General features: G+C 46.1%; 1 protein-coding gene and 1 long non-coding RNA gene across 12 annotated transcripts in view; one reads left to right on the forward strand and one right to left on the reverse strand.

Moving 5' to 3' along the window:
- Window positions 1-27,862, reverse strand: part of ASAP1 (ArfGAP with SH3 domain, ankyrin repeat and PH domain 1) — a 339,709-nt gene that overhangs the window by 30,773 nt on the left and 281,074 nt on the right. For all 10 annotated transcript variants that reach the window (XM_044928833.1, XM_044928832.1, XM_044928834.1 and 7 more), the window contains 11 exons: window positions 19,576-19,663; window positions 17,450-17,498; window positions 13,901-14,064; window positions 12,216-12,349; window positions 10,134-10,225; window positions 6,713-6,899; window positions 6,391-6,476; window positions 4,913-5,028; window positions 4,535-4,602; window positions 3,216-3,323; window positions 1,605-1,833 (listed from right to left, as the gene is read on the reverse strand). In XM_044928833.1, the coding sequence (XP_044784768.1) occupies window positions 1,605-1,833; window positions 3,216-3,323; window positions 4,535-4,602; window positions 4,913-5,028; window positions 6,391-6,476; window positions 6,713-6,899; window positions 10,134-10,225; window positions 12,216-12,349; window positions 13,901-14,064; window positions 17,450-17,498; window positions 19,576-19,663 (1,321 nt within the window). The remainder of the gene's footprint in view (window positions 1-1,604; window positions 1,834-3,215; window positions 3,324-4,534; window positions 4,603-4,912; window positions 5,029-6,390; window positions 6,477-6,712; window positions 6,900-10,133; window positions 10,226-12,215; window positions 12,350-13,900; window positions 14,065-17,449; window positions 17,499-19,575; window positions 19,664-27,862) is intronic.
- On the forward strand, window positions 680-27,787 carry LOC123329511. Of its 2 annotated transcripts, none has more exons than XR_006545081.1 (3): window positions 680-817; window positions 1,202-1,334; window positions 27,659-27,787. It is a non-coding gene; the product is annotated as an uncharacterized LOC123329511 (long non-coding RNA). The 2 variants fall into 2 exon arrangements; XR_006545080.1 differs by lacking the exon at window positions 27,659-27,787 and adding an exon at window positions 2,381-2,536.

Raw genomic sequence — 27,862 nt, forward strand, 5'->3', positions numbered from 1 at the left:
CATGAAGAGAGGAATGCTGCTCTGAGCAGACTGCTACCCTGATGGGAAACACCGTCACCCAGAGGTGAGCGGCAACACAGCCTTCTTATAGAACACCTGTGCCCTGACCAGCTAGTGATGTAAAAGGTGCGTTCCAGCATAATGCGTGGGACGGTAAGAACCACGCCGGCGGGTTAATAAGCCTCTGGCTTCCACATGCTGTTGCTGCTCTGGTCACGGGTTATCTCTGATGGGTACCGTTCGTGCCCAAGTCTTATTTTAACTTCCTCCGCTATTTTATAATCTCAGAGGCCATTTGGGGTCTAAGAACACTGCTCCCATTTATAACACTATTTCAATGGAGAATAAGCTCTGAAAAAACACTGTTTTGAATAAAGCTCACATTCCCCAGAAAATAGCCCCAGTGTGACTTCAACAGGCGTGCCATTGTGCCCGGGGAGCCCCCGAACCTGCGTGAGCACAAGCCAAGCACACAGCAAGGATCCTGCACTGGGATTTGCTGGCTGAGGCCAGACCCGAAGCTCCAGCTCTGGGTACCTCTCGGATTTCCCCTGGGTGGTGCTTAGTTGCATCCAACTCCTTGTGATTCCATGGACTGTAGCCTGCCAGGCTCTTCCATCCACGGGATGTCCCAGGCAAGAATACTGGAGTGCGTTGCCGTTCCTTCTCCAGTGGATCTTCCCGACCCAGGGATCAAATCTGGGTCTCCTGCACTGGCGGGTGGATTCTTTTACTACTGAGCCACCTGGGAAGCTCCCCGGCACTGGGCAGGGTGACTCCTTAATGCGACCATTTCTGCTTCTCAACTTGTCCCCATGTAGGTGGGAATACATGGACTTTCTGGGCAGGGTGTTCTATGGATTAGACAAGCAGGAGGGGGCCTGTGGACTGTCACTCCCAGCACAGTAACCCTCCTCTGGTAAAATCCTGCCCTGGTTGGTGCCTCATGGAAAATCCACTCCTCATCAGAGAGCACGGGAATGTGGGTTGGGGTCACACAGCACCTGGGTGAGGATCCCAATCACCAAGAACCTCAGAGCAGTGACTCAGCCTCCTTGAACCACAGACCCCTGTCTGCCTATTGCCACCAACTGTCCTTTGCACCTCATTCTGTGAGTGTGGAAAAAGAAGTTCTGGGTTTAGGGCCACTCAAAAAGCAAGAGCTTCGTAAGTATTAACTATCACTGGTATTACATTTTAGTGTCAGTAGGAAAGAAACTTCTAAAGAAGAATGGAAATCCCACCCCGTACTACACAGGAAAGAGCACTGGTTTTGGAGCCACGTGACCCTGGATGGACCCTCCACTCCGCCGCTTACAGCTGCACGACCTTGGGTGAGTCACTCTAGCTCTGTTTCCTCGTCTGTACAATGGGCACAAAGCCAGGACCTCATGGGAGGCTGTGAGGTTCACACAAGACGAGGCATGAGGCGTGCCCGTAACACTATTTCTCGGCTGTAACGCAGCAGAGGGCAGGGTCCCTGTTTCAAGCCGCGCTGACGTCACAGCCCTGCTACTCACACTCACCCCGAGATTCTGACCTCAAAGCCGGGTAGGTTCCCAGCTCTGAGGATGGAGTCACACGGCCCTTCCCAAGGCTCGTACCTTTCGTGGCGTTTCTGGGAGGCAGCGGGGGCGCCTCCGCGATCGGTGACGTGGGTGAGTCTGTGCTTGTGGAGACGAAGATCTGGTTGGTGAAGGCGCCGTAGGACAGTCGTTGCTTGTCCCTCGGCGTGCTGAAGCCCGGCAGTGAGAGCTTGTCCTGGGGGGAGATGCTGGAGGAGTGGCAGAAGCTCTGGGGTCGGGGGGAGCGCTCCTTCTTGATGGGGCTTGGCTGGCAAGCGAAACAACAGTGCAGGCGGGGGTCAGCCGGTAATCAGGGTGCCCAGGGGATGTGGGCAGGGCAGGCTCGGGAGCGGGTGGGGCTCCCGTGTTCTGCGCATCGGGAGTCAGCCACACGAAAACTTAAAGAGTCGTGAGACAGCACAAGCAAAACATCTAGAGGGTTCACGTCTGACTCCTGTCATCACCGGGGTCCCCCTAGGGACATGCCTGTGAGGGGTCACAGTATTCAGAAGCAACTTTTAATTCTGTAGTGGGGGTATACTCGATTAACAACCTTGCGATAGTTTTGAGAAAAGAGCAGAGGGACTCACATATATACATGTATCCATTCTCCCTTAAACTCCCTTAAACTTATGTCACATAACACTGAGCAGAGTTCCCTGTGCTCTACAGTTAGGTCCTTGTTGGTAATCAATTTTAAATACAGCAGCGTGTACACGTCCGTTCCAAACTCCCTAACTGTCCCTTCCCCCATCCCTCCTTTCTGTTAACAACCATAAATTCACTAAATCTCACATATTTAACCTTATCCACAGATACTGCCCCTGTGCAGGACACGTTCCCCAGCGTTTGGATGGTGAGGCCCCGTCTGTAATCTACGCTAACTGTTCGTTCCCACTCAGCCCTTTGATGTCCAAGCTGTCCACTACCCTTCGCCCTTTCCTTCTGCATCCTCTTGGGAGGGAACCTCACTCATGCCTGTGGCTGTAACTGCCAGCTAATGTTGATGACTCATTAACATCAACTTAAAAAATTAATGCTTTTGAACTGTGGTGCTGGAGAAGACTCTTGAGAGTCCCTTGGACTGCAAGGAGATCCAACCAGTCCATCCTAAAGGAGATCAATCCTGAATATTCATTGGAAGGACTGATGCTGAAGCTCCAATACTTTGGCCACCTGATGTGAAGAGCCAACTCATTAGAAAAGACTCTGATGCTGGGAAAGATTGAAGGCAGGAAGAGAAGGGGGTGACAGAGGATGAGATGGTTGGATGGCATCACTGACTTGGTGGGCATGAGTTTGAGCAAGCTCCAGGAGATGGTGAAGGACAGGGAAGCCTGGCATGGTGCAGTCCATGGGGTCACAAAGAGTTGGATACAACCGAGCAACTGAATGACAAATGTTGATGACTCAGGCCTGCACGCCTAAGCCCAACCTCTCCGATTCCAGACACTTCCAACCCCCGGTAACAGCAACAGCAGCCATGCAACCTCCAGATTTAGAACCTCAGTGGTGCAGAGTCACCTGGTCCCGCATGGGTAAATCGGGTTATGAGGCCAAAATCAGCCTCACAAAGAATGGCTCTTATCTGCACAGGGGACAGAACCTGGGAGCAGTGCTTAGGAATCCCGGGGCGTCATTTCCACTCACTTTGTCATCCAGGTCATCATCACTTTCATCCATCTCCTCCTGTCTAAGATTCCACTCGTATTCCACGTGGACATGTGGATTGAACTTTCCAGATTTAGCCTGGGAAAGCTGAAAATGACAGCAGTTTTAATTTAAGGGCGAGACACCCTGACATTATATAAACGCCAAGTAGCTTCCACCTCATTCCTGGTTTCAGATTAATCACCAGTAGCTGCAATGTAGGCAAGACTCTGATTATACAAATGGGACAGACTGCCCCAGGACAGACCTGAGAGGGACTGCCAAGAATTACAGGCAGAGCCTTTCTAATCTGGATGACTTCTCTTCAAAATGAAAAGTTTTCTTAACATCATGAACATGTGTCTCAAGAATTTACAACTGTAAATTCTTGGCTGGAGGGCAAAACTGGAGTTAGAAAAGTTTGAAAGGTCTGCCTCTAAGGTCAGATGGCCCCGGTTCCACGCAGGGTATACTTTCTCAGTCATAAAATAGGGCAGGGTAACTCAACTTCCTCAAAGGATTCTTACAAAAAATAAAGAAGGACAACTGCTGGGCCTAGGCATTTGGCAGAAACTCCAGGGAGCACCACTTACCTTCCTGTCGTACCCTTTTCTGTGGGTAAGGGACTCAAGCTCTATGTAAAGGCCCAGAGGTCTAAGCAAGAACCAGTGGGGTTGCGGGTGAGTGTGTACATAGAATGGGCAGGGCAGGGCACTGAACACGCTGGGGATCATTACACTTTGAGCTTTACTTGCCCTATTTTTGGAACTGGCTTCCCAAATAATTCTATTTTTTTAAAAAAATTATCTTATTTCATTTTATTTTTGGGGACAGCCTGCATAATCTTAGTTCCCCAACCGGGGACTGCACCCAGGTCCCCTGCAGTGGAAGTGTGGCGTCTTAACCGCTGGACTGCTAGGGAAGTTCTCAAATAATTACTTAGTATTAAGCTACAGAGAAAGACTAATGGCCTGGCAAATAAGAAAAAGCAGCACTTTGGGACAACTTGTAGGTCCCCCCCAAAAAACCCCCAAACAACAAAAATATCTCCAGCACCTCAATCCACAACTCAGGCTGGTAACAAGACCTCTTAGATGCCTTTTAGCTGCTACACTGTAACTGCACAGAAAAGATGTGGATGAAGAATTGATCACTTCACTGTTTTTTAAAACCTAGCCTTAGTGCTGGCCTGAATTTCTTTAGCCTATGTCCCCCACCTCACCTCCTCCTCAAAAAATCTGCTTCTCTAATTCCCAGTCTCGGTTTTTGAGAACGCCCTTTTAAGGCAGAGGGTCTAACCCGTTTCCCACTCTGCTTACCAGGTCTTCACACTGAGTGGCTTTCAGTCTCTTTGCTATGTCCAGGGCGGTCTCTCCAGCCTGATTAACTGAAACAGGGGGAATACATTTGCACGATTATCTAAGATGCATCTTGAAAAGGCAAAGAACAAGACTCAGAGTACAACGGAATGGGCATGTCTCAGTTTCAGCAGATTGAATGCTCTTACAGTGGTTATTCTTTCTCCTTTTTTAAAAAAGTGTATTTTATTTTTTGGCTGCACTGCATAGCATGTGGGATCTTAATTCCCAACCAAGGATGAAACTTCACCCCCTGCGTTGGAAGCGTGGAGTCTTAACCGCTGCACCTCCAGTGAAGCCCCTCACTGTGGCTGTGAAGAGGCGCTTGGCCATGCTCACCGACGTCCACAGTGGGCTTGCTCCTGAGCAGCAGCTTCAGACACTCTGGTTTACTGTACAGACTACAGTAGTGCAGGGCTGTGTTCCCCAGGGCCGTCTGCTTATCCAGGTTTCCGCTGAAAAACAAAAGCATTCGGAAAACAAATGACTTGCTCTGTAACTCAGAACTACCGATGAACCACTTTTACGCATGCTAAGGACTGAGTCAAATTGGAGACCTTCTTCTTAGAGGCAGGGAAGACAATGATGTTTCTAGCATGACACCTGAATTTATAAGCAGCGTAATGATAACAACAGCCAGCACTTTTGGAGTGAGTGCCTACTGTGTTTAGGACAGACACACGTCTCTTATACCTATCAGCTCACTTAATCTTCACAACCACCTTATGGGGTGGGTATATTATCAACTTTATTTTTCAGACAAAAACAGTCACAGAGGATAAAGTCCTCGAGATTACCAAGACACACATGATGGAGTAGGGATCTGAACATAGGCAGTGTTTCTGGAGCCAATGGTATGAACCACTACACTGAACCACCTCTATGGAAGAGGCTGGGAGTTACAATCTGCCTTGAAGAACAAAGACACCATTCTTTGAATGTGGGTTCAAATCCCCTATTTTGATTACTTTCCTTTGAATGAGCTCCAGTTCCTCTTCCTAATCTGTGGATTACAGAACTACCCAAAAAAGAATTCAACAAACCTAAACCTTCTGCACTCAATATTGTTCTCCTTGCTGCTGCTGCCGCTAAGTTGCTTCAGTTGTGTCCGACTCTGTGTGACCCCATAGATGGCAGCCCACCAGGCTCCCCCATTCCTGGGATTCTCCAGGCAAGAATACTGGAGTGGGTTGCCATTTCCTTCTCCAATGCATGAAAGTGAAAAGTGAAAGTGAAGTCGCTCAGTCATGCCCGACTCTTAGCGACCCCATGGACTACAGCCTACCAGGCTCCTCTATCCATGGGATTTTCCAGGCAAGAGTACTGGAGTGGGGTGCCATTGCCTTCTCTGATTGTTCTCCTTAGTATGTCCTAAATTTGAATTAGCAATTGAGTCAGCCACACATACTGAAGTTAAAAACAATAAAAACTCACAGACCTGTTTCACTTGTGCTGTTAAGTCTCTGCTCTTTCAGCCTCCCTTAAGTAGCAGGTTTTGGACACAGAGAAAGGATTTTACAGTTATCTAGGCCAAGGGTTGGCCAACTATAGGCCATGGGCCATATCTGGCCCTCTGCTTGTTTTTGTAAATAAAGTTTTATTAGAACATGGCCATGTTCACTTGTTTACATACTGATCATGGCAGTTTTCACACTATAATGGCAACACTGAATGGCTGTGACCGACACCTCATGGCCTGCAAAGCCTGTAAGAGTATCTGGCTCTTTACAGAAAAAATTTGCCGAGTCCTGATCCAGGCCACCAAGAGCTGTTTATGTCAGCTCACAATGCACATTCAGAGTAAACTAAAACTGTACCAGTTTTGTACAAGGAAGTCCACCAAATGGAGAGATGTCTGGTCTGCGGTTCGGACTGCAAGATGAAGGGCTGTCTCCCCAAGCTCCTAAAGGGAAAGAACAAGCATAAATAGGGTGATGAGATGTCCTGGTTTGCCTAGACAGGCTTCCTTTATGTGCAGTTGCCCCAAAGTAGTTATTAACAGCAGCCCCTTTCAGTCTCAAATTGTCCTGATTTAAACATGGTCACTTAATGTGTCACCTCACTCTGTGTTGTTATGACGTCCTCTTTTAAACTGGCTTTCCACATCCCTCCTCATCCTGATTTTGGGGAGGCTGTTACCTGTCCAGGTTCCAGCAGCGGTTCCATTAGCTCCACCCCCTCTGCATAGACTTGAATTAGTGCAAGTAAATCCCTGGATTTGATGGCCTCAAGCAATTCGTTCAGTTTAGCTGATGAAGATGAACAGGTCTTCCGTGAAAATCTATGATCTACATACTTTGCAGTGATATATTCCTTCCGTACGGTCCTAAAATAGACCAAAACAAAATGAACTGAGATTTTTTTATTTTTCAAGAGCTAAGAAAAGATTTAAATTTTTTCTGACAAACAGTTCCGCGAAGAGTTATTTTAGTTAAGATACACTTCTCTTCAACATTCCAGCTGACTAGTTTTAAATCAAGTTGACTGCGGCAGAGACAGAATGAAGAAACTGATAGGAAACTGAGGCTCCACGTGGCTGTCGCTGAAGCCCCTCCCACAGGCCAAGTGTGGAGTTCCAGGGGGACAGATGGTGGTCCTTCCTGCTGTGGACAACATGCCCAGAGCCTAGGTGGGCCTGGCGCAGCATTTCTCCTTCTCATCGGACCCATCCCTCCTCTGCTTCGGTTCAAATGGTTCTGAGCCTGCCTCCCCAGCTGCAGGAGTGAGTCTATGACCTAAGTGCCCAAATGGCCACCTTTGGGGAAAGGGTGATGTTGACATTGGCTCAGAGGAAAGGTCAGACAAGAGTCAGGAGAGTGAGCTAGGGTCCAGGTGATGCTGTCTGACATCCTGGATACAGACATGCCTGAACTCACCCTTTGAATTTCCCTGTTATGTGAGCCCATTAATTAAAACACAAAGAATGGATCTGGAGTTCCAATCTTAGTCCTATAGCATACCAGCTAAGTAACTTTGGTCAAACTACTTAATCTTCAGTTTTTGTTTATTTCATCTGAAAATGAGGATAGTAACTCACCAGTATATTTTGAATTAAAGAACATACAGTACCTAATAGGTGCTTTCCACTTTCCAACAGGGCTCTAATTCATGGAGTCTGGCTCCCGAGTCTACACGAGATTCAGAGAATCACGAGCTCTCATAAGGGGAAGGCAGGGCCAATGCTGCCTCTCATGTGAGCAGTAGGAAACAAAAATCCACGCTCTTACAAAATTTATCCTAAAGTAACACCTTCAAGGTTTGGGTCATGTAAACACTTAAAAAATGCTGGTGCGAGCAAGACTGGGCCATGTACCAGCTGAGCATTTACTGTTACCACATTCGTGAAGTAATCCCGGACTGTATTTGGTTGTGGTTGTCTTGTAATCAAACTAGCTTCTGAAAGCCCTGTTTCTCAGTGCAATTTGAGCTCATTAGTGTGAAAAAAAGACATGCAAGCAGTTTTTGTGGTAGGATGATGGTCGGTTAAACCACACGCCCCTCAGATTAGCTTAGGGTATTATACATGCCCCCAACATCCTTGACTTCTCTTCTTTGACACTTAAACCACAACTATGAGTAAACAATCTATTGTTTAATTGTCTGGTTAGTACCCAGGTGTCCCAAGGACAGGATTTATACCTAGTTTTGTGCTTTGCCAGATCCCCAGCATCTAACATAATATGAGGCACAGACTAAACATACAATATGCATTTGTTGAATTCAAAGAAAAGACAACTGCCAAAAGGCCTTCTGGAAGATTGCATTTCATAATTTCAGACTGAAAAAGCACGTTCATCGAATGTGCACCATGGTAACTTTAGTGCTTTGCAAATTTGGTGCCTGAATAACCAACCACCCGGGAAGGGCTGGCAAAACACTGAGGCTGGTGTCTGCGTCTCTGATCACTTGAGTGGGAATTAAACCTCTTTTCTCCTATTTATCCACAGGGTTTAGAATTTTAAAGTTTAAAGTCAACGTAAACCCTTTTGAATAGGTTTCAAGAGTCACATGACTCAACAATAATGAGTTAGGGGGTCTCATGACTCATGACTCAGGGGGTCTCGTATCCACGCCCACCCCAGAGGAAGGACTTTTATGAGTTTCCTGGGTATTTGCCAGTGTTTCTTTAAGCAGACCCAAGTGAAAATAAATGTATATGTTTATGTGCATCCTTCATTGTCCAAATCAATTTGGAGTCCAGACAGAATAGCGAGTTCAAAACTGAGGGATTAATCAGGAGATGTACCAACAATTCGGTTCCTGAGTTTGGAGAGGGATTCTGGGTTGGGGTTTAAGGTGTGCCTATATGCACTTCCTCCCATGCCCTTACCCTTCCCTGCTCCAAAGGCAGCATGCTCTGAAGGCTGCTCTGTACCCTGATGGTTTCACTTGACAGTCATTCTGGAGATGATCCCGGATCAGGACAGGAAAGGCTCCTTTATTCCTTTTTACATTTACAAGGTGTTCCACTGTGCGGCCACACTACAGACTGTCTGTCTGTTGTTCAGTTATATCCAATTGTTTGCGACCCCATGGATTGCAGCATACCAGGCTTCCCCGTCCTTCACTATTTCCTGGAGCTTACTCAAATTCATGTCCATTGAGTCAGTGATGCCATCCAACCATCTTATTCTCTGTTGCCCCTCATTCTCCTGCCCTCAGTCTTTCCCAGCATCAGGGTCTTTTCCAATGAGTCAGCTCTTCCCATCAGGTGGCCACAGTATTGGAGCTCCAGCTTCAGCGTCAGTCCTTCCAATGAATATTCAGGGTTGATTTCCTTTAGGATGGACTGATTTGATCTTCCTGCAGTCCAAGGGAATCTGAGGTAGACATCTGCTTTGTTCCTAATCTTTCTCTAATACAGAACGGGAACAGCTTCCCAGAAGGGCAGGTGCTGAGTCAGGGTAAATAAATCTACAATTATGATAAACATGTCTAATTTACCCCTTGTGGCTGGTGTTCCGTTTGTACTCCCACCAACAACACACGAGCAGAGATGCCTGTTTTCCCACAGTCTGGCTGAGCAGGCCGTTAAGCACCTGGATTGTTGCCAATCTGATAGGAATCTCGCATTGCTTTAGTTTGTCTCTTATTTACCACAATATGTGATGATTAAGCATTAATTGTCCTTATGAAGATTTATCCTCCACAGAGCAGCTACAATTACTTAGGGAAAGGTGATGGCAAAAATAGTAGGTGCATTCCAGAAATGGGCTTCCCAGGTGGCTCAGTGGTGAAGAACCCGCCTGCCAACGCAGGAGACCCGGGTTCAACCCTGGGTTGCGAAGATTCCCCTGGAGGAGGAAATGGCAACCCACTCTAGTATTCTTGCCTGGAGAATCCCATGGACAAAGGAGCCTGGCTACAGCCCACAGGGGCACAAAGAGTCGGACACGATTGAAGCAACTGAACAACAATTTCAGAAGTACTTTGCTCTGCTTTTTCCTCATAATGAGGTTTCCTCTGGTGGGGAAGAATGCCATAGCCACGAAGAAGTTTGGGGAAGGGTAGAAGAACAATTATAGAACAGTAAAGAATTCAGTATATTAGAAATACTTACATATCACTTGAAGGGGTGGGTTTTGGTGAGGGACTGGGTAAATTTGCTTCCATAATATCATTAAAACTATTGTTTCCTACATTCTTGGCCAGCTGTAACATAAACAAAACACAGCAGAGTGAACGCATTACTACTAGTTTAGGAGTTTACTATTACATGGTTTTGAGATTTCTGAATATATTATTTTCCCTCTATTGATTCAGAATACAGACCATTCATCCACCTGGTCAAGAGATAATTTACTGGGCATATACTACGTGCCAGACAGTGAACTTCTGAGTGCAGTTCTGGAATATAGAGTGTTCCCTCTCATGGGAGATAATGGACTGGTGGAACCATGGATAAGAAAACTAATGATTTTCACAAACACAGTGTGATATATGTTTAACTAGAATACAATGCGGTCCCACACACAGACATACACATAGAGTCTGAGATTAAACAGCAGGTTCCATATTTGAATCTCATATGAATGAGGTTAAATGCTATTGCTTAAAGCAAAAACTTTTCAATTACCATCATGACTCATTTTTAGATAAAGCAGATTTGCTCTTATTAGCCAGAGAAGAGTGTAAGATTCCTTTATATTTGGGGTACAAATTAAGATGCTACAGGTAATTAATGAAGAGGCCTCAGGAAAAATTTTGCTTCTAGGTTCAAGACCATTCCAAGAAAATTTTTCCTGAAGGGCTTTTGGTCATTCAGACAATTTAGGGATCGATGCAAAGAAACATTCATGTGATCAGTCTCTTGGGCTTCCCTGGTGGCTCAGAAGGTAAAGAATCTGCCTGCAATGCAAGATACCCAGGTTTGATCCCTGGGTCAGGAAGATCCCCTGGAGATGGGAATGGCTACCACTCCAGTATTCTTGCCTGGAGAATTCCCACAGACAGAGGAGTCTGGTGGGCTAAAGTCCATGGTGTCACAAAGAGGCGGACATGACTGAGCAACTAACACTTTAACTTTTCACGACCCTTCCAACAAAATGTGTTCTTCAGGACAAATTTGGTCATTTGGTCACTCGGATAACCTGGGGATCGATGTGAAGAAACATCCAGGCAATCAGGTCTCTGGGGTTTACTGTATTTAAGTGTTTAGGATTTGGACTCTTCCTATTTTGAGTTGTCAAACTGGGTTTCATTTACCCAAGTCAAGGAAAGGGACTGGCACCACTTTCATATTAAAGGATGTTGCAGGTATTAGGTCTGAGTCTCTTCTCTATAATGCTGAAGTGAATAGGGAGCCGTGTATAAGTACCATATTTTCTAAATCAAGGGGCTCATGCAACACAAGACAGACCATTGCTGCTTAATGAATGCTTGGATTCAGGTTTTCCGGGCCCCAGGCTCCCTCAGGTTCTGCTCAAGAGTCTTTCCTGTCTGAGAAGAAGCCCTGTTTCACTTCAAACCCTCTGAAGATTCTCTCACAGGCACCAGGTTCCAAATAGGCAAGACGGTGCTGATGACCATAAGGCATTATAGGAGACGCTGAATGGGCCTTTTCCCCCTATTATTTGGTGACCTGTGGGACCAATTTAATTTGGACTTGAAGAGGGTGTCCTTTCTGTACCATAAAGCTAAGTACCGCAACTGCATACAATTTTTTCCCTGACTACCTGAAGAAGTTATGGGTTAAGGAGTGGTTGGTTTATGGCAGTGGCTAATAGGCCACTCCTAATTCATATGCACTTTTACAAACAGAAAAAAACAGAGAACTCTTTAGCCATTATTTTTAATAATGTAAGCCACTAGATAAAGTGAACACATGAGTCTGACATCTAACTCCCTTTACTGTTATGACAATGAATCATATAAACACTAATTCTAAATGAAAAAAAAAAAAGCAACTTTGAAACAGGCTATCCCAGAAGCAAAAAGCTGGTTTCTGCAAGCTAATTATAGAAATGCATGATTCGCCAGTTCTTCAGGAAACAGAAACAGTCAATGTTACATACCTCAAAATTTACATTTTAAATATCTATGCAAACTCACTGAACTCAGGAATTAGAATTCTTTGTACTCAGCAGAAACCAAAACACCCAGTGCAATATATTAAATGTATTCATGACAGGTCGCTACTTACCAAGAGTTCAGAAGTTCCTAATTTGTCTAGTTCCAAAGACTGGATGCGAGAAATATGAACCCCCATTTCTCTATGGATGCCGGAACATTCTATACAGGTCAAGATACCCAAGTTGGTGGACAGCCAGGTGGGTTCTGTGGAGAGGATTTTGAAGACATGATATCTAATTTTAGTGTGCCAATTACAGAGGAAGCTGCAACAGTAGTAAAATTTTTAAAATTTATAAGGGAAAGATTTAGATTGAAGGTAGCAGCTATTTTTAAAACTAACAGCTTGTCAGAGAGCAAATTTTCTTAAAGACAAATTTGAAAAATAACTGTTCAATACTGAGCTGAAAACAAAAATCAGTGCCTGGTTTTTGTGAAAATGTGAGGCCTATGAAACACCTGATAAAGGACTTCTCAGCACAGCTCACAAGGGACTGGGTTCTGCGGCCATCGTTAACCCGCACACTTGGTTAACTCGCCTTGACCTGTTATCCTGGGTATGGCTTCTTCGCAAGCACCTCTTGGTGTAAGACAGCTTCTACAACCCCCAAGTGCCCTAGAACAACGGAACGAATACTTCTGTTACCCAAATCTTCAGGGTTCTCTGTGGCTCCTCTGCCATCCTGACACTGTGTGAGGCAGCGTCACACACGTGCACGAAAGTAGAAAATCTGAGGCTTGCCTCTGAGGGGCTTATGGCCTGTTGTATAGAAGAGTCCATTTGCACTAGTAAAACGATTTAAAAAGTTGGCCATAATGCTTAAGAACGGGTTTGCAGGCTGATGTTCTGAGCCCTACCAGATGTGTGACCTCAGGTTGAGTCACTCAAGTTCTCCAGTCCCTCAGTTTTGTCATCTGTGAAATGGGGATAAGATCAGTTATCCTACCTGGAGACCTCCTGTGAGGACTGAATAAGAAAAGACCAGCAAAACAACTGCCACAATCCTTACTATAATGTAAGCACTGGATACATGTTAGCTAATGTTAATATGCTTTCCAGGTGGTGCTAGTGTTAAAGAACCCACCTACCAATGCAGGAGACCTAAGAGATGTGAGTTTGATCCCTGGGTCAAGAAGATCCCCTGGAGGAGGGCATGGCAACCCACTCCAGTATTCTTCCCTGGAGAATCCCATGGACAAGGAGCCTGGTGGGCTATAGTTCATAGGGTCGCGAAGTTGGACACGACTGAGAGACCAAGCACGCACACAGTGTCAATATGGAAACAACACAGATGCCATCTGAGAACACCCGTGTGATACAGAGGTTGGGGAAGTTTTACAGGACAGAAAGGAAGGAAAGAGAGGCACTGTGTGCCAGCCAGTTTTGGAGACACCATTCCACTGCATCCTCGCGGCAGCTGAACCTCGTTCATCATCCTACTTTTCAGACAAGGAAACTGAAGATGAGACTAGCTGGGGACCGGGCATGAAGTGGTCCAGACTGTGAGGAGCGGGCTGGTGATTCGAACCCAGGGTGACGGACTTCACGTCCATAATGCTGATCTAACTGGGCCTTCCAGGACAGAGGGCATTTTGGCAGGTGCTGTCTAGGGAGAATAAGGCGGTGCGGGGTGGGGGGGATGTCACAGATGGAGCGGACAGCACGGGTGACCGCACTCGGAGGTGGGAACCATTCAGGTTGGGAGTATGTGCTGGGCGTGCGAACGACGCGCTCACTTACAGCCCTAGCCAGAATACCTGCCGAGCCGCAGTCGCAGCAGACGTCGTTGCCCGGGAGCCGCTGCACGTCCTCGATGATGGCCTTCGTCAGCTCCTCCAGGCTGCTCTCCCCGGCGCTCTGCTCCCCCCGGAAGGCCATGGTGAGGGCCTCCTCTTTGCTGTTCGTCAGCACCGAGATCCACCTGCCACCAGAACAGGAGGAAGGAGACGTGAGCGCCTGGCTGGCCGCTGCGTTCTCCTTCCCCTGAAAACAACTCGGATCTTCATCTAGAACTCGAGCAGTAACAGGAGGGAAAATGAAAGAAATTAAACCTGGAAGAAAGGGTCAGAGATTGGAAAACAACAGACAGGAGAAGAGCGTGCAAGGTGAGATGAGATGGTGAATATCAGTAACCAGAGGCTTGTGTGAACACATGTGCTGTGTGCTCAGTCATGTCTGGCTCTCTGCGACCCCACGGACTGTAGCCTGCCAGGCTCCTCTGTCCATGGGATTTTCCAGGCAAGAATACTGGAGTGTGTTGCCACTTCCTTCTCCAGGGGATCTTCCTGACCCAGGGATTGAAGACGCATCTCTTGTACCTCCTGTGTTGGCAGGCAGATTCTTCACCACTAATACCACCTGGGAAACCCATGATACCTGTATTTACATGCAGCCAGAATAAAGGGAGGAAGAGGACTCAGCGTGGGCTCAACCCAGTGAAAGGATGAGAAAGCACAGGTGAGAAAGGAACAGGAGGCAGGAAAGAGGGCTTAGCAAAAGGCATTGTTTTTTGGAAGTCCATATCAGCAGGGGCACTTAAAAGTGAAAATGAAGGAATATTTCATTTTCCATGAAAATTCATGCTTACAAAAAAGGTACACTGACATGGAAACATGCTGATGTTTGTTATATGAAATGAAAAGTGCAAGCTTTTAAAATATACATACAGCATGACCATAATATGGACCCAACAAAATAACTCTTTGCTACCAGTCTATGCATAAAACAGCCTAAATACCCAACAACAGCAGTTGATTAGCAGAGTATGAAATAACCACAAAGTGGACTAGTTACTCAAATACTAAAATTTAAGTTTCCAACTAATTTTTGGATGACACTGGGGAAATGCTCGCAATATAATGCTTTGTGAAATAAACAGGAAAAAAAAAGTTGTATAATCTCAAATTTAAATGTATTCGTGAATTGTATATTTTGTGGGGAAAAGGCTAGAAAAAAAATTCACCAAAATGTGAATACTGGATGTCTCTCGAGTGATTTTTCTGTAGGAAAAAAGAACCAAATGGAATGCCTTCACTCTGTACTTTTCAGTAATTGTCCAAATCTGTAAGGAGTTGTATTTCTTTCAGGAATGAGAGGGGGGAAAAAGCCAAATTAATACCACTCTCGATAAAGAACACAGAGATCCAGAACTGTGTCTTGAAGGATGTGTGCGCTTGAAGCAAAGTCTGTCTACAAGAGGTTTGGAAGGAGTGACAGAGCCAGCAGTGAGAGTTAAAAACCACAGCGCCTGGTGTAGGTGAACTGCGAGTCACAGCTTTGACTCTAGGTGGTGCTCACCTCACCATGTCCTGAGAAATAGGATTGTGTAGCTCAGCTTTTCCTCTGTGATGCAGAAAACCCAACTGTTCAGACAAAACCAACAGTCCAGGGACGGGGTAGACAATTACTACCTTGTAAGTTAAAAAATACTTTTTCTGTCATGTAGTCTCAAGTTAGAAACTAGAAATTATTCTGTTAAAACCAATGTAAGGATCTGGGTTCCACAGGGCAGGTCACTGTGCATTTTATTAGCAGTAGTGTTGGTAATGCTGGAGTTTTCACTTGACTGCAGTCTCTACATTGCTTTCCTTAGGCATTTTGATATTGTGGCTATCTGATATTACCAGTATCTACTATGTGCCAAGTACTTATAATTTTTGAAATATAATCCTCCAAATAAGCCTCTGAGTTAGGGTTTACAATGCTTTATTTTTTTTTTAAATTTTATTTTATTTTTAAACTTTGCATAATTGTATTAGTTTTGCCAAATATCAAAATGAATCCGCCACAGGTATACATGTGTTCCCCTTCCTGAACCCTCCTCCCTCCTCCCTCCCCATTCCATCCCTCTGGGTCGTCCCAGTGCACCAGCCCCAAGCATCCAGTATCGTGCATCGAACCTGGACTGGCAACTCGTTTCATACATGATATTTTACATGTTTTAAAGAGACAGAGGCCTAGAGAGATTCAGTGACTTGCCCAGAGCCCTATGGTGGGACTGACGTCAGACTGGGATGAGAAAACAGCTCTGCTGACCCCCTTTTTTCAGAGTTCCTCCTGTTATGCCACATTTGCCTCTTTACTTGAGAACTCATGACAAATTAAATAAATAAAAAAGTTTGTCATGATGATCCAAAAATATACATTTAAAGGACAATTCATTTTCTGGAAGAATAAAGCAAATGTGGTAGAACAGCTACATTTCAAAAGGGTTGAGAATCAAAGCAACTATTTCTGAAAATTCTTCAAAAACCTTTAAAATTGTTTTAAAGTAACTGGCACATAAAAAAGTATTAAAAAGTAAAATAGTGCATAATTGTGTTTTAATACTTTAAAAGCCACTTTGAGTTTATAGGAGTAAAAAAAAAATTGGCACTGTATGAGAGGCTTTAGGAAACGGCAACCCACTCTGGTATTCTTGCCTGGGAAATCCCATGGACAGAGGCGCCTGGTGGGCTACAGTTCACGGGGTCGCAATGAGTCGGACACAACTTAGTGACCAAACCACCACCACCACCATGCATTTCATCTCAAGTCTCAAAATTCTGCAAGCGAGGCCTGTAACCCTCTCAGGGACAAGAAAGCCGGGGTGGGATGACCTTACCAAGATCCAAAAGCCACTAACAGGCAGACTGTGGACTAGAAATCAAGTCTGCCTGACCTCAAACATTCAGCTGCTCTTCAGCTGTACCTGCCTCTTTCCTTGGTGGGCTGAGAAAGGATTTCTCTGCTCAGTTCACTGGATGCTTTCACATGAGACAACAGCTCAGTGAGGCAGTGGAACTTCCTGTGTGACTTGGAGAAAAACGTGTGACTTGAAGGATGCCAGAATCTCCTCCATCAAAATCAAGTCTGCCATCACCACTACTGGAACCCAGAGAGAATCCAGATGGAGCCACTCCCCCAAACACGAATTACTCCAGCGCCCAGTAAAGCCCTCCCAAGTGCAGATGGCGGGATTACAAATGAAGAAGGCACAGTCCTTGTCCTCAGGAGCTCCAGGTCTCCAGAGGGCTCAGACTGAGCCAGGGGACCCAGAGGGGTGTGAAGAGGCCTGCGGGGAGGGAGCAAAACCCCTCGGGCAGTGAGGCTTGAGCAGAACCTTGAAGGGGGCACCTGAGTTGACTGAGCACCCCAGACTAAAAGAAGAGACCCATGGGAAAGCCCAGGGCTGACAGCTAAGCAGGGGAAACCCACCAGGACTGGTTCTTAGTAATAAAAAGAACACTTTTAAGTATACTACACAGAAGAGATAAAGGTGCTTTTTTCAGTTTAAGGCCTTGTGCCGTGATTTCAAAACTACTTACGCTACATAATCCTGCTCATCTTCGGCCTGAAAGTGATACGTCCTGTTATCTGAAATACAAAAAAAGAGAAAAAAATAAAGCAAAATCTTAGAAAGCAGCATGCTTCAGGTATTAATACAGATTTTAAAAGTTCCTGAGGAGAACACACTGAAAGTAGGATTCTGATATTATTTTTGCACCCTTTTTGTTTTAGCAGTTACACGATTCACTTTGTCAATACTGCTTTTCTGAAGAGAAACAGGAATACAAGAAGGTAACTGCAAACACCACCCAATGCCTAAGCATTTCTTTTGAAAAACAAGTGGGAAGGGGGATGGGTCCCACCTGGTCAAGCAGATAATTTTTTCTTTTTCGCCGTGCCACCCGGCATGTGGGATCTTAGTTCCCCTACCTGGGATCAAACCCGCGCCCCCTGCATTGGAAGTCTGGAGTCTTAACCACTGGACTTTTGGGGAAGTCCCTCAAGTAGATCTTAGAAATCGGAGAGTGCTAGCTGCCATAGTATTAGTATTTCACTTTCCTTTTCCAATTTGCCTTTCACTGTTTTTCTTTTTAAAGAATTTCTTTTTGTAAGAATTCATAACTCACATGGCAGCCCTGATGATCAGACAAGTCCTGCCCGAGGTTGCTCTTTGGTTAAATCAGGCTTCAGGAAGGGAGGGTTCAAGCCCTGCTGGAGGGTCACCCTCCAAGGTGTGACCCATGTAAGGAGGGGGCAGCTGGACCTGGGCAGTGTGGGCAGGTGTGCATGAGGGAAACTCTTCCTTAGAATACGGGATTTACTCGGATGCTTCCATACACTGAGGTCCAACTACCACTGTCTTACCCGCTTCACTTTCTAGGCAGTCACCCACTCGGTGACTGCACCAGGCTAGGCACCCCCACCTCCTGTGAGAGAGGTGGTGCGTGTGCCCAAGGACACAACACAGGTGCTGGAACCCAAGCGCCCCAGCCGAACCCCGGCTTTACTGCTGAGGCTTTATGTTAAGTCGCCGGACCTTCCTGAGTCTCAGTTTTTTCTTCTGTGAAACAGGAAAATGACAAGGTTTTTGAGAGGATTACTCATCATGGACATAAAGCACTCAGCACATATTGTGCTTGGAGTCACTCAGTTGTGTCTGACTCTTGGCGACCCCGTGGACGGCAGCACGCCAGGCTTCCCTGTCCATCATTATTTCCCGGAGTTTACACAAACTCATGTCCATTGAGTCGGTGATGTCATCCAACCATCGCATCCTCTGTTGCTCCCTTCTCCTGCCCTCGGTCTTTCCCAGCATCGGCTCCTTGCATCAGGTGGCCAAAGTACTAAAGTACCAGGGGCACCCATGAAAGCACAGGGAGCCAGCCTAGAGGAAAACAATCTCCTTTCCCTCCAAAGACTATGAGGACACAGGCTATCAGTTGAGGGGGTGGATGGGCCAAAAACATGCTCCGACCCATGGAGGACAGAGCGCAGGGTCATTGATTTAGGACGTCAGAAGGCAGTTCTTGGCAGCAGGGAAATGACTTCTCCTTTCAGAGAGATTCTGTAGGGGTAAAACTCAGGAGCTGGGCAGACATAGCAGCACGCCTCAGTGTCTAGTCCATGTCCGAGCTTCTGTTTTCTTATTTTTTAACTGAAATTTTATTTTTTGACCACATTGCATAGCATTTGGGATCTTAGTTCCCCGACTAGGGAATGAACCTGCACCCCGTGATTTGGAAGTGCAAAGTCTTAACCACTGGACCACCAGGGAAGTCCCCCATCTGCGCTTCCATCAGAGTCATCCTGCGACTTTTTAAAAGAGACCTATGTCTGGGCATCACATCAAAGACCGATTCAGCACACGTAGGAGAACAATGGGAACGTGCTCAGGGAAATCCCTCCCAGGGGATAAAGCTCATGGTCAAGAACTGGCCTGGTTTACTGTACATATCTAGATTCTCCTCCACTGCAGGTGGCTTATGCCTTCCTACCCCAGGTGAGTTCCGTGTAGAGAGACCCACGCTCCTCCCAGAGCAGTGTGCCCAGCATACACCTCCTCTCAAGGAGCCCTGCTTGGGAAACACATGACTTCCAACCCAAAGAACGGGAACGGGCAGGTGGCAGGATCCACAGTAACTGACCCGGGAGAAAAAGGACTCACGTGATATCAGGTCAAAAGACTTCTTGTCCTCGGCATTCGGCTTCACCTGGCAGGTAAGAAGGTTCAGCTTGGCTGGTTGTCTGTTGGACTGGACATGACAGAAAACAGAGAAGTTGAATGCAACACAGCCTGTCACCCCCGCTGGCCCAGTGCCCCATGGGCCAGGTTGGGGAGTTCATCATACATTCGATAAGGTCTAATTCACCCTACTGGAATACTTAATCTCATTAAACAAGAGGAAAAAAAAAAGTTAGGCGGCCTACACAATGTCTTACCTGTGCGTAAGTGTCCCAGTGGTTAATAAGGATGGAACCAAGATAATTCATCTCGCTTTCAATGACCAGTGGGTATAACCCAAGGAACTGTGACTTTCTGGAATCTACACGTACATGAGCGCAAAGAGCTGACACTTGAATCACTTACTGTGAAACACAGCTGAGTGTAGTTTCTTTATCCACTCACAATGACCCCAGTCACCAGTCACTGCAAATCCCATGTCCCAGGTAGCCACAAATTTTAGTTGCCACACAAAAATCATGTTACTTCTCCCCAAAAGTACAAGGACAGTTACCACCCGTGAGACTTTGCTTAACCAACCCCCAAATCTGGAGGAAAATATAATGAAGATTTCCTATCACTTCCCGGCCAGTCTCTTGGTCACGCATATATTAATAATTCACACAGACTCTGGAGCGTCTAGACAGTCATGCTAATGTAGGCTTTGCCTTAAAAGAGTCTTGCCACATGATCACTCTGCTCAGAGCTCCTTCCAGCCCTCCTGCCCACATCTGTCCGTGGTCACACTCTGGTCAATGATGAATGCCCGTTTCTGGAAGGAGCCAACCAAGGGGTGAAGGGCCTGAGTGCCCGGGCCTGGCTGTGCTTCAGTAGAAGCCTGCAAAAGTCAGGCCTGCAAGCCCACCCCAGCTGAAGGTCATCATGCTGACAACCTCCACGCCAGGAGCATGACCACCCGACCAACTTGAGTCTTTAGGGAAAAGAGGGAGAGGAAGTAGAAAGGGGGCCCCTCAGTGGCGTATTATGATCAAGAATATTTCAGACGCACACTGTGTCTCTCATTCTCAATAATGGCTACCAGACACTTAATTTCCATTTCAACAACTTCTGAGATCTTCCTCTGTGGTTTCAAGGATATCAGACACAGAAAGGATATTAGATACCCTATGTCCTGAGTTTATCTGTTCCAAAGCAAGCTCTCTGTGGGCAGGAAGTGAGAAGACAATCCAGGGATTTCATGTTCTTTGTGCGCACATGTGACTTAGGCATAGAAACCAGAAGTCAAGTCCTGTACAGGGCGGTTTTGCATAAAAAGAAACAGTGCCCTGTACTACAGACTGACTGCCAAACCCACAATAGGGAGGCAGGGAGGTTGTGGGTCTGCAAATTTTTCTTAGAACAGATCTGGGGTTTGGGTTGCTAAAGGCCTCAAGTCTCCAAAACCGGCGGCTACAACCACAAACTTTGGCTGGGTCCACTGTAAAAGGAATTGCTAGTCCTCATCCTTTTGCGTGTTGGTAAAAACTCTGGATTTCCCGTATGAATGACAAAGACATCTGACAGGCTGAAAAGATAGCCCAGTTAATGGTGAGACTGCAGACTACCACGTTCCAATGTGGCATCCACATTCTGGAGAAGGATACAGAAAAGCTTAGGGAAGATCAAGAGATGATTAAAGGAGTGGAAAATGGGGACTTTGAAGCGGGTTTAAAGGCATCATTTGGTTGGAGCAAAGAGGCTGGGGCGTGACTTAACCGTCTGCCGGGACGTGAAGGGTTGTCACTGGGGAAGGTCGGGCAGCTGTTTTCCATTTGTACAGATGGAGGAGAAAGGCCCTCCAATTGTAGAAGGTCTGAGCCAGACACGAGGAAGAACTTCCCAGGTTTACACTGATAATGTGTAATAAGGGGTTGCAAGGTTCTTGACCTAAGTAGAGAAAGCTCTTCAAAGACCTTAAGAATTTTTGAGACACCATTCATATTTGAATGTGGCAGAGGGTTAACTGGATTTCTTTTTCCTTCCCAAATCTTCATGACTCTACTGTTTATGAACCACCTCACCAGCAGACACAACCAAGCAACACAGACAAAATTTTTAAAAAGGAAAACATACTCAGTTAAGTGTCAACTGATTCTGGAAAATTAAACAGCACCATGCTTTCATTTCAAAGCATGGGCTACCTCAAAGTATGTTATCTGGAAGCTTCTGAGGACGAGGGCTTTGTGCAGTGTACGTCATTCCATGACTGACCCACAACTTCAAAGACAAGATGACACGTGATCCTCATTCCCGTGGAAGCCTGTCCAGTCTGCTGAACTGACAGCTGCCATGTCGACATGAACTTCACTTGACAGACAGGTCATGCCTGCAGTGTTCTTCCTCTAAATGCTAGTGGGACAAGTGACCTGCCACTCCAAGGGCGAATCTGGAGAGCAGAGAACACAGTTTTTGAGACGTGACCAGTCACGAGTCCAGGAACACCAGGAAGTGGAGTGAGACGCTGAACCACAGTCTACGGACCAAGGGACCAGAAGGCTTGGAATCATGATAGTCATCACTGGAACGCCAGGTTTGTGTAACTTCCTCAAATTTCAAAGTCCTTTCTAGACCTTTAGCACTAATGTACAGGTTGGAAGGAAAGTTATAACCAACCTAGACAGCATATTAAAAAGCAGAGACATTACTTTGCCAACAAAGGTCTGTCTAGTCAAGGCTATGGTTTTTCCTTTGGTCATGTATGGATGTGAGAGTTGGACTGTGAAGAAAGCTGAGCGCCAAAGAATTGATGCTTTTGAACTGTGGTGTTGGAGAAGACTCTTGAGAGTCCCTTGGACTGCAAGGAGATCCAACCAGTCCATTCTAAAGGAGATCAGCCCTGGGTGTTCATTGGAAGGACTGATGCTAAAGCTGAAACTTCAATACTTTGGCCACCTCATGCGAAGGGTTGACTCATTGGAAAAGACCCTGATGCTGGGAGGGATTAGGGGCAGGAGGAGTAGGGGATGACAGAGGATGAGATGGCTGGATGGCATCACCAACTCAATGGACATGAGTTTGGGTAAACTCTGGGAGTTGGTGATGGACAGGGATGCCTGGCGTGCTGTGATTCATGGGTTCGCAAAGAGTCAGACACGACTGAGCGACTGAACTGAACTGACAGCTATACTGATTAGGGAAGGTATAATCTCTCCTGCCAGTTCAGCAGACTAAAATCACAGACTAAATGACCTGCCCTGGGCTACAACGTTGATGAACAGTTTAGGAAATGCTTTCATACTGTTTATGTTACAGGAATGCAAAAAACCCCCCAAAAAAAGAAAAACGGAAAGGACACAAAGGAAATGTATATTTATTGAGTCCTCACCGTTGATGATTCCTACCACGCTTGGAATAAAAGCCCCAGTCTGGGTCAGGACCCCCATGGACCACCTTCAGACTCCTTCTGATTTTGGCTCCTGCCACTTGGCCTGTGGCTCCCCCTGCTGGCAGCGAGCGGCACTGGCCTCCCCCCTACACCTCTGGGCTGACTCCCTTCAGCTCCTCCCACCAGCAAGTCCAGCAAGTCCCCGGAGGGAGGGGTGGTCCTGTCCTGACCTCCCTCCCTGGACTTCCTACTCCTTCACACTCCACTGAACTGCCTTCTGGGCTCTTCTCACTCCCCTTTACTGCTTGTCTTTCTTCCCACCAAGAGCACACATCTTTCTGATTTGTTCACTAAAATGTCTGGCATGCAGCATATTTACCAAATAAATGAACGCATTTCTCAGCCTTACGCATACCTATCTCGTGTACCCACCTGCGAGGGGACTATTTTTAGTTTCTTTTACTAACTAAGATGAAGAAACAGGCAGAGAGCTTAACTGGTGTCCCTAAAATCTCCCAGTAAACGAGCAGCACAGAGCCTGGCGTTCATCCCTTCCGCTTCCACGGGAAGGAGCACCAGGGAACCAGCCACGTGCCCCCCAATCCTGCCCCAGCGGCAGCCCGAAGCCACAGTCCATGAGAACACCTCCTCTGAGAAGAGTAAGGGCTAGAAATAAACAGAGCAAAGGCGCCAAATATGAACTTCTATTCTGGTATCTTCTCAGGTCATTTAGCTTTTATAATTGATGCAAAGAGAAATTTTAGAACCCTATTTGAAACACCTCTTCACTTAATGCATTTGACAAAATACTGCAGAAGCCTCAAGCCCATCTAAGCACATACAAAGGGCAGGCGGTCTGTGCCACCCAGCAGATACGGGAAACAGACCTGACCAAGGACCGAGGACACGCCCAGAGCCTGAGCTCAGGAGGGCATCGGGACTTCTGCAAGGTTCCAGGGGCGGCCTCGTCCCAGGGCAAGGACCGAGGGGGAGAGGCGCGGGTGTGGGCCCCTGGGAGTGAGAGAGACAAGGCTAAAGGTGATGAGGAAGTTAACAGGGAGGGCACTGCGGCTGGAGCGGAGGACTCGCACCCCTTCCCGCGAGCGCGGCAGTTACACTGATGGGACCCCCTCGCAGCACCGACCAGCCCACCGACATCCAGGGAGATGGCTGGGGGAGGAGTCGAGAGAGTAAGACTGGCGAGCAATGACAGGGCCTGAATCAAAGTGATGGTCATGGTGCTGATGGCTGGGGACTCAAGATACTGCTGAAAAGAGACTTTTCGTTATTCCCAAAGATCCCTCTATGTAGCAGGTGGCTCTCCCAGGCCCCGCATTTGAACGATGGGTTGGGGGGGGGGGGTCTGCGCCCCTGTAGGCTCTGCTGAACAGCAAGTTTAAAAAGCTCCAAGTGCCCCCACCCCAACATCATTACGATGTCTTTCAAAAATGAAGACTGTTCCAGCTCTGTTCCCTGAAAAACTTTGAGGCTTGTCCTTTTACAGCTTTTACTGTTCCTTAAAAGAACGCATATTTCTGGAAGAAACTCTAGGAGACAGAGATAGTACAAAGCAGAAACTGAACATTACTTGTTAACCCTACTTACACCCAGGGACACTCATGGCTAATACCTGATTTTAACAAGATATGCGCGTGTGTGAAAAGTCTGTTTTTAGAAAAACATGGGTTGGTTCCATCTGTATATATTGTTTTGTAAACTGCTTTTTCCAGTTAACATTATTCACATAAGTGTTCATTTTTGCATATGTGCACGCACACACACACACATGTGGCAAAGCTGCTCGCAGGATTCTGAACATGTTTCCCCTCGGTAAGCTCTTGACACGTTCCCTGCACAGAAGTGATGACGACATCACCCCTCTGACATAAACGCTCTGCCACCCTAAACAGAAGATACCCTTCAGCTAGGAAAGTCATCACAAACGTGTGCAGAAACAGAATGAATCGATGCTGGTGAACGTTTCTGCATCTCCTGAAAGAAAACAAACACCACACATTTGTCCATCACAGCTCGGCATGCATTGCGGTGAAGTGTTTTTGCTGGAAGTGTGAAGTTGTTAGCGCAGGCGTATTTCTGTTAGCAGAAAACAGCTGCTACTGGAATTAGTATCCAGAAATGAAATTATTTCCCCCCATCATTCAGCTGGATTGCTCGCTGCACAAACAACTGAACATTATTAATTACTTGGAAAATAAGGCTGACCCAGCCAGGCTCAGGCTGCTGGGTAGAAAGAGGTAAAAATAAAATAATAAAGCTCTCTTCATTTCCTAGGCGAATGCTTGCTAACACAGCTGTTTAGATCTTTACACTCATTTCAATTTTTGTTCAATATTTATTTAGACACCTACCATGCCTTAGAGGGACACAATCACACAACTCCTGGATAAGAAGTTAGGCATGCACTGAACACCTACCACTGAAGAGAGATCTTAACTCCAAAAATTTAGTACAGTAAAACTTCTGGCTTTTGCAAAGTATTTTGGTTTCTTTGGGGGCAAGGTAGCGGTTTTCATTTGTTGAGCACCTAAACCTTATCTCCTGCATTTGCAGGTGGATTCTTTACCGCTGAGTCACTTGGGAAGCTAGAAGGGAATAAGATATCTTAATAAGCAAATTATACAAATTTGACATCAGAGAAAACGGAGGCTCCAAAGCCTTGAGTAACTTATCCAAGGTTCTACAGCTTGTTTCAGGAATTGGTTCAGTTCAGTTCAGTCGCTCAGTCGTGTCCGACTCTTAGCGACCCCATGAATCGCAGCACGCCAGGCCTCCCTGTCCATCACTAACTCCCGGAGTTTACTCAGACTCACGTCCATCAAGTCAGTGATGCCATCCAGTCAACTCACCCTCTGTCGTCCTCTTCTCCTCCTGCCCCCAGTCCCTCCCAGCATCAGAGTCTTTTCCAATGAGTCAACTCGTCGCATGAGGTAGCCAAAGTACTGGAGTTTCAGCTTTAGCATCATTCCTTCAGGAGTTGGAGTCCGGGTCTAATCAGCTCCAGGATTTGTCCTTTTATAATTCACAGTGCTGCGTATAATCTCGTAGGGGAGAGGAAAATGGTCTCTTTTTGCAGTGACAACAGGGACAAAGATGTGGAAGTGGGCAGAGTCCAGGCTGGCCTCAATAGAGGCCGATCACAGAAACCAGGTTATTGAACACACTGCAAGGCGGGGAGCAGCCTGTTGTGAGCGGGCTTTCAGAGCATCTGTTGAAGTCCTGAAGCTGAATGTTATCTTCCGGGCTCTGGACAAGATGGAGAACAAGATTCCCTGGAAAATGTCTGTGGGTCTAAAGAGCCCAAGGATAGGGACAGAGAATCAAATTCTTGCTCTAGTGTGATGCCTGGAGGTGCCAGAAGTGTTGTCCACTTCTAACAGGAAGAAATGAAATTCCTATGAGAGGACAGGTGCCCCACATGAGCTTCATCAAGTCCTTCCAGGAAGAAACAGCAGTACAAAGGAATTCCAGTAAGTGAGATTAAACATGAGATGTTAACACATGAGGGAAGAAGGTGATACCAACAGCAATAATGATAGCTGACATTTACTGAGCGCTACTTCCAACTCGCATTGTGTTCTATTTACTTGCAATCAATGAACTCATTTAATCTTTACATATACCTATGAATTGGGCACTACTATGAGGAATTTAGTGTTATTTTGACTCAAATCATGGCAGTTTGGGCCCACAGTGATGGGTGACGTCACCCCCATCAGATTTTTTTAAACTTTTTTTTTTTTTGGTTACACCACGTGGCATGTGGGGTGTTAGTTCCCTGACCAGGGATCGAACCCATGCCCCCTGCATCGGAAGCTCGGAGCCTTAACCACCAGCAAAGATGAGTAATCATTTAAGTTTACCAGACATTTGGCTTCCCTGGTGACTCAGATGGTAGATATAAATCTGCCTGAAATGTGGGAGATGTGGGTTCAATCCCAGGATTGGGAAGATCCCCTGGAGAAGGGAATGGCAACCCATTCCAGTATTCCTGCCTGGAGAACCCCAGGGACATAGCCTGACAGGCTACAGTCCATGGAATCGCAAAGAGTCAGACACGACTGAGTGACACTTACCGTGGTCCAGGTTCTATAAAGCTTTAAATGAATCATCTAACTCTCATGACACTGAAAGGCAGGTACTGTTAATATCCCAGTTGACAAGTGAGGAGTAAAGTATCTTAACAAAAGCTGGCATCAGATGAAAGGACTATTATGTAGTAGAAAGAGCACAGGCACTGGGAACTCAGAGGCAAACAGGACACTAGCTTCTTATACTTTTGAAATTAATTTCTCAGGATTATTATGGTCAAGGGGTACTTCACATATAATCCTTATATTTTCTTTCTTGGATAGCTTGTTCTATTGTATTATATATTGATACTGCAATGCTTATGCTAAAAAACTAAAGTAAAAGCCAACAATACAAAGATACAGAAATTTATTTATAATAGTCTAGTGGCTTAACATAAACAGTTTTATCCTTAAGCTTTATGCTAACGTTTGCCATAGATTTGTCAGAACTGGCGTTTTGAAATGAAAACATCTCATGCTGCATGAACAGATACTAGACACGATCAGTATTCCTGTGACAGCTGATTCAGAGGTTTTCACTGAATTTGATTCCCCAAGTGCTGCATTACTTTGAATAGTAAACTAAAAAAAAAAAATTGTTTTTGAACAGGTATGTGCGAAGAAGTGAAACTGTAGAAGAAATCTCGGGATGTGTGCGGGTATACAGAAAATGGATTTTTTCCAAAACAGTCAGCTGGAGAGACGAATGGTCCCTGGAGCACAACGAGAGTGTGTGGTCAAGCCAACAGGCCATGGCTCGCCAATCTAAACACATACTTGACCCTCTCCCAAGTCAACCTGGTAAGAACAACCT

This window comes from Bubalus bubalis, chromosome 15 (assembly GCF_019923935.1).
Source record: "Bubalus bubalis isolate 160015118507 breed Murrah chromosome 15, NDDB_SH_1, whole genome shotgun sequence".
NCBI lineage: Eukaryota > Metazoa > Chordata > Mammalia > Artiodactyla > Bovidae > Bubalus > Bubalus bubalis.